Source organism: Pelecanus crispus, chromosome 18 (assembly GCF_030463565.1).
Source record: "Pelecanus crispus isolate bPelCri1 chromosome 18, bPelCri1.pri, whole genome shotgun sequence".
In the NCBI taxonomy this organism is placed as follows: Eukaryota; Metazoa; Chordata; class Aves; order Pelecaniformes; family Pelecanidae; genus Pelecanus; species Pelecanus crispus.
Genome location: NC_134660.1, coordinates 6,884,534 through 6,894,741, shown reverse-complemented (window position 1 = coordinate 6,894,741; position 10,208 = coordinate 6,884,534). Strand labels below are relative to the sequence as shown.

The 10,208-nt window shown below is 58.4% G+C and overlaps 1 protein-coding gene across 1 annotated transcript; it reads right to left on the bottom strand.

Moving 5' to 3' along the window:
- Positions 1 to 9,541: 9,541 nt before the first annotated feature.
- LOC142595315 (feather keratin 1-like) lies at positions 9,542 to 9,862 on the bottom strand. Its single transcript, XM_075723059.1, has one exon. It carries the CDS (start codon positions 9,860 to 9,862, stop codon positions 9,542 to 9,544), a length of 321 nt encoding a protein of 106 aa, XP_075579174.1.
- Positions 9,863 to 10,208: the final 346 nt, after the last annotated feature.

Genomic DNA, 10,208 nt, shown 5'->3' with positions numbered 1-10,208 from the left:
TCCAAGGAGGGTGACTGGACAACACCCCCAGGCAACCTCTTTCACTGCTTGACTCTCCTCGCCATCCTGGCCACCCTCTGCCGAACGTGTTCCACTTGGTCGAGGTCTTTCTTGCGTTACAGCCCAAAACTCGCCACAGTGTTCTAGATGCCATCAGGTGAGTGCTGAGCAGAGCAGAAGCGTCGCTCCCATCAATCTCCTGGCTACACGCCTGCTCATATAGCCCAGGTTGTCGATGCCGGTCCTCGGTGTCCGGGAACAGTGCTGGGAGTCGCACCTGTTTTGATGGGGCTACCACAAAAGCACCTTTCCCTGGCCCTGCTTTTGGGCTGCTGCTTGTCAGGGGCTGAAGGGTGTGTGGGGAGACAGGGTTGGTTGCTACCAAGCCAGCTGCCAATCAGCACCAGCAGACCGATGCCCAGCCAGTCTCTGAACAAGGGCTACTTTGGAAAGACTGCCCACAGTTTTATTGCTGACCATGATGTTATATGGCATGGAGTAGCCTTTTGGTCAAATCGGGTCCCCTCCCTGGCTCTTACCCACACCTAGTTTGCTCTTCAAGGGGGCAGAGTGAGGAAGAGAGATGGCCTTGGTGCTGTGCAAGGACTGCCCAGCAATAGCTAAAGCTTTGCTGTGTAACCTACACATTTCAAACACAGCACCATATGGGCTGCTATGAAGAAAACGGCCTCCATCCCGGCCAGATCCAGTACAGCCTGGTGCCCCCATTCCCTCTCCTGCTGTCCTCTGGGGCCATTTTCTGCTTGAGCCTCCTGCCCCAGAACTGTGGCAGCCAGGGCAAGAGGAATTGCCGACTGCCCTCTCCTCAGCTTACGGGGCCTCCCGCAGCCCAGACTCCTCAGCCGAGTTCAGATGTGGCCGTTCGCTTCTTCCACGGGACACGCACCACAGCCAAGAGAGCACGTCTGGGCAGAGGCACAACAAAGCCGGGACTGATGGTCAGGGGCTCTGGAAGAGTCAAAAATGCCTTCCTCGCATGCAGGTGACAGTGACCAACGGGAGCAAGCTGCACTATGTCCTACCCTACCCTCCTTTGGGGAATTGTGAAGAGTCACCACGTCTACCATGCACCCCCTAACATCCCCACAGCAACTCCGTTCCTCCAGAGCGTGTATGTCAGGAATGTCCACAAAGAGAAGGGCTACGCAGAGGCAACAAACATTCTCTTAACAATCTCTGCACCAACATAGTCAGCCACCTCCTCATAGAACCACCACTGAGCAACATCCGTCTCCCCGGGCATCCTGGGAGAGCATCTGCAGGGGAAAGGACAACACAAAGGCACAGGCTGGGATGCAGCAGCACTTTAATGAGTCAAAGGAGGGAAATGAGGTCACTGTGAGTGGAGGCTCCAGCACAGGGAGAACCAGGGACAGATAAAAGCCTGCGCCCCGTGGCGGTGGCAGAGATCACGCCTGGTGTCCATCTGCCTGCCCCAGAGAGGGAGCAGGGCCAGCAGGTCCTCCCTGTGCTGGCTTTGTGGGGCTCGCAGCCCGGGGCAGCACAAGAGAACAAGGGCACTGCAGGGAAAGGAGAGGGAGGAAGTGGGGAAAGGCAGGCATGGGCCGTGCTTTCCTAGGGCGCAGGCTGGCCCCACCCTATTGCAAGGGGTGCTGGGCGTGCTGGACCCTCTGAAAAGCAACAAGGCGATGCTCCGTCCCCAGTCCGGTACCATCTTGTGGGTCCCTGGGGGCCTTCCCCAGGGCCATCGCCAGCAGCTTTAGCAGGGGAGGCATGGTCTGCCGCGGTAGCAGCTGCCAATGCCGGAGAGGCCAAAGCCGGAGAGGCCGGAGCCCCCGGAGTTGATGGGCACTCCCGCAGAGCTGAGGATGCTGCCAATGGCAGCGGAGGTGGAGGATCCGACGGCGGTGCTCTGCGGGAAGGAGCTGAGGATGGGGCCGGGCAGGGTCACCACCACGGGGGAGGGCTGGATGACGACGGTGGAGTCCTGGCACTGCCGGACACAGGGCTCATTGCAGCTGTTGGCCAGCGGGGTCGGGCCGCAGGGCCCGCATGGAGGGCATGGCAGGCACGGGTTGTAGCAGGACATGTCTTGTGGCTGGAGGTGCACCTGTGGGAGAGGGCAGGGGACAACAAAGCACAAGGGGTGGTTGAAGAGCAGCCTGTTACCCCACAACGAAGGAAACCCTTTCCCCCAGCCCAAATGAGCACCACAAAGAGCGACCAAGGCCAGGGAGGTCCCCACCTAGCCCATAGCTCAGGAGACAGACGCCTCAGCCAAGCCCCAACCTCTCTCCATGCCACACCTTCGGCTCCCTTCCCTCTCCCATGGCAAGCAGCCTCAAGGCCCAGGATGGGACAGAGAGGCAGGTATGCACTGAGAAGTCACAGAGGAGGTGCAAGAGGACGAGAAGAAGGAGAAGGAGGTGTAAGACAAGAAAGGGCTTCAGACTCACCTTGTTCCCAAGGAGATGGAGGCGAGAGGAGCGGGTGAGAGAGTGAGGAGAAGGCCCCGCTTTTATACTGCACCCGCACTGCCTCAGGCCCACAGTCACTGCACGCGGGCAGTAATTTTCCAACAGACTCACCTCCAAAGCAAACTATCCTACCTAATGGCACAGGTGGGGTTTTGGTTTCCGTCAACGCCGTCATTTCACTTCCTCATTTCTGACATGGCCATTAGACCACAGAGGCTCTTTTGAAGTATTGGGATGAGAGGCCCAAAGATTTCCTTAGCAGGATCTTGTCAGTACAGGCAGAAGATATGCCCGCAAGTGCTGGAGGGGTCTGTGCAGCCAGAGGTCATGGGTCTGGGGAAATATGGTGAGGTTGTTTTCAAGCTCCTGTGTCGGAAGGTACACATGTCTTCCCACCAAAGCAGTCCTCTCCTGGGTGACCAAAGGCTTCTCCGAATGAGGACATGCCGCATCCTTCTCCCTCTCTGCCTGCCTCCCTGCTCGCTCCAGCAGTCACTGACCACTGCCTCTATAGGCAGGTGGGCTGCGCTACTGGTTTCAAATGCCTCCGCCCAAGGAAAGCTTCTCCTTCTGGGAAGACATTGGCTGGTTTCTTCTGCAAGTCATCCCCTTTTCTGGCAGTCTTGGGGGTCCCCAACCGGTGCAATCGGCAGGCTTGCGGAAGGAGAACATTGCCCTCCCAAAGCCCCTGACTACTCAACAACACTGTGGAGCCAGGTTCCTCCCCTCTCACTCCCATAGCGCTGTGTTGGGGCTCGGGAATGCGCCTTGTTCCTCCCACTGTCCTCACCCCACCATGCACTTTGGCTGCACGCTTTGGACCCTGACCTGCATGACACACAAAGGCCTGGCCACTTTTCCAATACACGGTGACCATCCTGCAACCACCCCCGAGCTGTGGGAGAGCTGGCAAGAAGGTCATCCCAAGGGCAATGGCCGCTGGGGCTGCCTGGAGCTGTGTGCCTGGGCACAGTTTTTCCGGGGCAGGGATGCAGCTGTCCTCACCGAAGGGGAACTCAGCCATGCATGGGACGTGGGCCTGCAGACCGCACGCACTCCTGGCTTGGCCTCACGCCAAAAGGCTGACACACGGCCAATCCAAAATTAGACTGTGACTCGCCACGGCTAGGGAGAGTCTGTCCCAGGAAGCTTGCCTACTGAAGGCATTCCCTTGCCCTCCTGCGACGCGTCCCAGCTGCCTCCGTGTCTGCAGGGCAGGGAAGTGCATCACCTCCCTGATGTAGTCTGAGAGCTGTTCTTGTACCCAGGGCCCTTCTGAGCACAGCCCCTCCCTGAGCATCCGCAGGCACGTGGCACTGCACGGTCCTGACAGCCCTCGCTGGCTGGGGAGTCTGGGCAAGTTTCCTTGCCTCCGCAATGGTGCTGGGTTGTGCTCCTGGCCGAGGAGGCCTTTGGGGCATGGGAAAGAAGGCATGCTGAAGCGCTAATGCCAGGAGAAGATGCAGCGCCTGAGACCCAGAGATGAGGCCCACACAGTGGGGAGGAGTTTTCTGCAACTCCCTTGGGTGCTTGGCATCTGGTCACATGTACTCAGGTCAGTCCAATCTGTTTCAATGTTCCTAGGGCTGATCCTCCTCTACTGTGGGAAAGTCTTCTCTCGACAGTAAATCCTACCAGGAAAGACCACGGCCAAGAACCCTCGGAGTACCTCCACCTTTCCTGTAACCCCTGCCCTCTTCCGTTCAGCGCTGCAGCTGTCTTTGACCAAGCCTCGTAGCTGACCGACCTGGAAGAAGACCTTCTTGTTGCCCTCCACATGCTTTGCGTGATTCAACGCCAGGTGGCCTTTGGCTTTCCTAACCCCAACCCTGCATACCCAGACAGCCTGGCAGATGTTCTCCCCAGACCAAAGGACAGCGAGAGGAAGACAGCTGAAACCATTGGCACAACCTGGCTGCCTGGAGCTGCCACAGCTAGGGACCATCGGAGCGAGCTCAGAGAGAGGGAGGAGAGAGAAGCACGTGGCACGTCCTTAAAGAGAGGGGCCTTTGGGTGCTCCGCTGCCGTGGGCAGCGCCGGGCAGAGCTGGGCCTCTTCCTGCAAAGGGAGTTGCAAACAATCGCACTTCACTGCCCCAGGTCAACTTCCCCTGCCTGCACAAGACCCCTCCACCACTTAGGGCTTGGCTTCTGCCCATGCTGACACAATTCTGACTGGGATATCCTTGGGATCTCTTACTGGCACGCAAAAGGAGCCGGCATCGCACACCAGGCATGTTCAGAAATGAGGAAGTGAAATGACGGCGTTGACGGAAACCAAAACACAACCCGTGCCATTAGGTAGGATATGTTTCTTTGGAGGTGAGTCTGTTGGAAAATTACTGCCCGCGTGCAGTGACTGTGGGCCTGAGGCGGTGCGGGTGCAGTATAAAAGCGGGGCCTTCTCCTCACTCTCTCACCCGCTCCTCTCGCCTCCATCTCCTTGGGAACAAGGTGAGTCTGAAGCCCTTTCTTGTCTTACACCTCCTTCTCCTTCTTCTCGTCCTCCTGCACCTCCTCCGTGACTTCTCAGTGCATACCTGCCTCTCTGTCCCATCCTGGGCCTTGAGGCTGCTTGCCATGGGAGAGGGAAGGGAGCCGAAGGTGTGGCATGGAGAGAGGTTGGGGCTTGGCTGAGGCGTCTGTCTCCTGAGCTATGGGCTAGGTGGGGACCTCCCTGGCCTTGGTCGCTCTTCGTGGTGCTCATTTGGGCTGGGGGAAAGGGTCTCCTTCGTTGCAGGGTAACAGGCTGCTCTTCAACCACCCCTCGTGCTTTGTTGTCCCCTGCCCTCTCCCACAGGTGCACCTCCAGCCACAAGACATGTCCTGCTACAACCCGTGCCTGCCATGCCCTCCATGCGGGCCCTGCGGCCCGACCCCGCTGGCCAACAGCTGCAATGAGCCCTGTGTCCGGCAGTGCCAGGACTCCACCGTCGTCATCGAGCCCCCTCCCGTGGTGGTGACCCTGCCCGGCCCCATCCTCAGCTCCTTCCCGCAGAGCACCGCCGTCGGATCCTCCACCTCCGCTGCCGTTGGCAGCATCCTCAGCTCTGCGGGAGTGCCCATCAACTCCGGGGGCTCCGGCCTCTCCGGCTTTGGCCTCTCCGGCATTGGCAGCTGCTACCGCGGCAGACCATGCCTCCCCTGCTAAAGCTGCTGGCGATGGCCCTGGGGAAGGCCCCCAGGGACCCACAAGATGGTACCGGACTGGGGACGGAGCATCGCCTTGTTGCTTTCCGAGGGGCTCAGCAAGCCCAGCACCCCCTGCAATAGGGTGGGGCCAGCCTGCGCCCTAGGAAAGCACGGCCCATGCCTGCCTTTTCCCTCCTCCTCCCTCTCCTTTCCCTCCATTTTTCCTTGTTCTCTTGTGCTGCCCCGGGCTGCGAGCCCCACAAAGCCAGCACAGGGAGGACCTGCTGGCCCTGCTCCCTCTCTGGGGCAGGCAGATGGACACCAGGCGTGATCTCTGCCACAGCCGTGGGGCTCCTTTCTGCCCCTGGTGCTCCCTGTACTGGGACCTCCACTCAGAGCGACCTTGTTGTACTCTTTTGACTCATTAAAGTTCTGCTGCATCCCAGCCCATGCGTCTGTGTCATCCTTTCCCCTGCAGATGCTCTCCCAAGATGCCCAGGGAGATGGATGTTGCTCAGGGCTGGGTCTGGGAGGGGGAGTTTGGGGATTGTTTTGCAGTGACTCTTAACACAGCCTTGCATTGAGTACACTCTTCTCTGCCTAGCTGGCTCGGGGTGGAATTCCCCAATCTAGTTCAATGACTGCTATTCCTTTTGTTGTTGCGGTGGGTTTTCTTTGGCTGGCCACCAGGTGCCCACCGAGCTGCTCTCTCTCTCTCTCTCCTTCTCACAGGACACCGGGAGAAAATATGACAGAGAAACTCATGGACTGAGACAAGGCCACGGTGATCACTTCTCAATTTTGGTCACAGCCAAAACACACTCAGCTTGGGGGAATTAATTTCATTTACGACTAATTAGTTGTAAGGAGAGGGAGAAATAAGAACAAACCGAAGAAACACCTTCCCACCACCCCTCCCTTCTTCCTAGACTCAATTTCACTCCTGACTCTCCTACCCCCTCTCTGCAAGCAGTGCAGCAGGGATGGCGAATGGGCTTGCTCTCAGGCCATAATACTTTGTTTCTGCCGCTCTTTCCTCCTCACACTCTTCCCCTACTCCAGCGCTGAGTCCCTCCCACGGTATACGGTCCTTCACAAACGGCCTCAGCACAAATCTTTCCCACAGACTGCAGTTCTTCAAGGGCTGCTTCAGCACGGGTCCCCCATGGGCCACAGGTCCTGCCAGAAAACCTGCTCCTGCATAGGCTTTCCAAGGGCTGGGGCTTCTTTCAGGGCATACCCACCTGCTCCAGCGTGGGTCCTCCACAGGCTGGAGCGTGGCTATCTGCTCCACCATGGCTCTCCACGGTCTGCAGGGGGACAACCTGCCTCATCATGGTCTTCGCCACGGGCTGCAGGGGAACCTGGTCTCCAGCACCTGGAGCGCCTACTTCCCCTCCTTCTCCGACCTGCACTTCTGCAGAGTTGTTTTGCTCACATTTTCGCATTCCTCTCTCACAGCTGCTGCACGGCTTTTTTACCGTTCCTTCCGTACGCTTTCACAGAGATGCTACCGATTTCACTGACTGACTCAGCCTTGGCCAGCGGCACATCCGTCTTGGAGCCGGCTCAAACTACCGATGTCTAACACAGGGGCAGCTTCGGTGTCTTCTCACAGAAGCCACCTCCGCAGCACCACCCCGCTACCAAAACCTTGCTACATAAACCCAATACGGTCATGCACCCCTCTTCTCTTTGCACAACAAGCTCAGCACTGTGAAGCAAGCCGTCAGGAGGGAAGGGATGAATGTGCGACTGACAAGGCAGGTGCAGTGGCTTCCCAGAGAGCCCAGGAGAACCTGTCCTAACCACAGCATTGAGCTTTAGTGTTGTGGGGTGAGGAGAAGACCAGGTGGGAAATAAAAGCATGAAAACGGAAAGGGAAAACACCGCCACAGCATTTTTGGGAAAGCATTGTCCCAACAGCTGGGGTCCACAGGTCTTGTGGTCTTCTAGCTGGTGCAGAGGTGCTTTTTGCTATCTTTTGTTTCTTCCCACAGAGCATTCAGGAGAGCTCCTGCACACTGCCTGTCTCCTCGGCGGGGAAGCTGAGCCCCTCCTTCTCATTGCTGTCCCTATCCCCAGTGGGCAGAGGCACAAAAAGGTGGTCCTGGGACCGTAGGATCATGCATGGCATAACCAAGTTGCAAAGGACCTCCAGAAGTCATTGGGCCCAACCCCTTGCTCCAAGCTCAGTCAGCCATGAGCGTCCAAGGAGGGTGACTGGACAACACCCCCAGGCAACCTCTTTCACTGCTTGACTCTCCTCGCCATCCTGGCCACCCTCTGCCGAACGTGTTCCACTTGGTCGAGGTCTTTCTTGCGTTACAGCCCAAAACTCGCCACAGTGTTCTAGATGCCATCAGGTGAGTGCTGAGCAGAGCAGAAGCGTCGCTCCCATCAATCTCCTGGCTACACGCCTGCTCATATAGCCCAGGTTGTCGATGCCGGTCCTCGGTGTCCGGGAACAGTGCTGGGAGTCGCACCTGTTTTGATGGGGCTACCACAAAAGCACCTTTCCCTGGCCCTGCTTTTGGGCTGCTGCTTGTCAGGGGCTGAAGGGTGTGTGGGGAGACAGGGTTGGTTGCTACCAAGCCAGCTGCCAATCAGCACCAGCAGACCGATGCCCAGCCAGTCTCTGAACAAGGGCTACTTTGGAAAGACTGCCCACAGTTTTATTGCTGACCATGATGTTATATGGCATGGAGTAGCCTTTTGGTCAAATCGGGTCCCCTCCCTGGCTCTTACCCACACCTAGTTTGCTCTTCAAGGGGGCAGAGTGAGGAAGAGAGATGGCCTTGGTGCTGTGCAAGGACTGCCCAGCAATAGCTAAAGCTTTGCTGTGTAACCTACACATTTCAAACACAGCACCATACGGGCTGCTATGAAGAAAACGGCCTCCATCCCGGCCAGATCCAGTACAGCCTGGTGCCCCCATTCCCTCTCCTGCTGTCCTCTGGGGCCATTTTCTGCTTGAGCCTCCTGCCCCAGAACTGTGGCAGCCAGGGCAAGAGGAATTGCCGACTGCCCTCTCCTCAGCTTACGGGGCCTCCCGCAGCCCAGACTCCTCAGCCGAGTTCAGATGTGGCCGTTCGCTTCTTCCACGGGACACGCACCACAGCCAAGAGAGCACGTCTGGGCAGAGGCACAACAAAGCCGGGACTGATGGTCAGGGGCTCTGGAAGAGTCAAAAATGCCTTCCTCGCATGCAGGTGACAGTGACCAACGGGAGCAAGCTGCACTATGTCCTACCCTACCCTCCTTTGGGGAATTGTGAAGAGTCACCACGTCTACCATGCACCCCCTAACATCCCCACAGCAACTCCGTTCCTCCAGAGCGTGTATGTCAGGAATGTCCACAAAGAGAAGGGCTACGCAGAGGCAACAAACATTCTCTTAACAATCTCTGCACCAACATAGTCAGCCACCTCCTCATAGAACCACCACTGAGCAACATCCGTCTCCCCGGGCATCCTGGGAGAGCATCTGCAGGGGAAAGGACAACACAAAGGCACAGGCTGGGATGCAGCAGCACTTTAATGAGTCAAAGGAGGGAAATGAGGTCACTGTGAGTGGAGGCTCCAGCACAGGGAGAACCAGGGACAGATAAAAGCCTGTGCCCCGTGGCTGTGGCAGAGATCACGCCTGGTGTCCATCTGCCTGCCCCAGAGAGGGAGCAGGGCCAGCAGGTCCTCCCTGTGCTGGCTTTGTGGGGCTCACAGCCCGGGGCAGCACAAGAGAACAAGGGCACTGCAGGGAAAGGAGAGGGAGGAAGAGGGGAAAGGCAGGCATGGGCCATGCTCTCTGAGAGCCCAGGCCGGTCCCGTCTTTATGCAAGGGGTGCTGGGCGTGCTGAGCCCCTCGGAAAAGCAGCAAGCCGATGCTCCGTCCCCAGTCCGGTACCATCTTGTGGGTCCCTGGGGGCCTTCCCCAGGGCTATCGCCAGCAGCTTTAGCAGGGGAGGCATGGTCTGCCGCGGTAGCAGCTGCCAATGCCGGAGAGGCCAAAGCCGGAGAGGCCGGAGCCCCCGGAGTTGATGGGCACTCCCGCAGAGCTGAGGATGCTGCCAACGGCAGCGGAGGTGGAGGATCCGACGGCGGTGCTCTGCGGGAAGGAGCTGAGGATGGGGCCGGGCAGGGTCACCACCACGGGGGAGGGCTGGATGACGACGGTGGAGTCCTGGCACTGCCGGACACAGGGCTCATTGCAGCTGTTGGCCAGCGGGGTCGGGCCGCAGGGCCGGCAGGGCAGGCACGGGTTGTAGCAGGACATGTCTTGTGGCTGGAGGTGCGCCTGGGGGAGAGGGCAGGAGAAGCAAAGCATGAGCGGTGTGTGAGGAGCAGCCTGTCACTCCAGCACGAGGGAGAAAAAGCATGAGCTGGAGCCGAGAGCTGGAGGTGTTGTCGGGAGGCCCAGGGCTTGTCCTTTCCTTCAGCCCAAGAGAGCCCTGCCAATAGCAACCGAGCCCAGGAAGATCCCTTCCTAGCCCATAGCTCAGGACACACCTCAGCCAAGCCCCAGCTTCTCTCCATGCCACACCTTCCACCCCTTTCCTTCTCCCATGACAAGCAGCACCATGACCCAGCCTCAGACAAAACGACAGTTTTGTGTTGAGAAA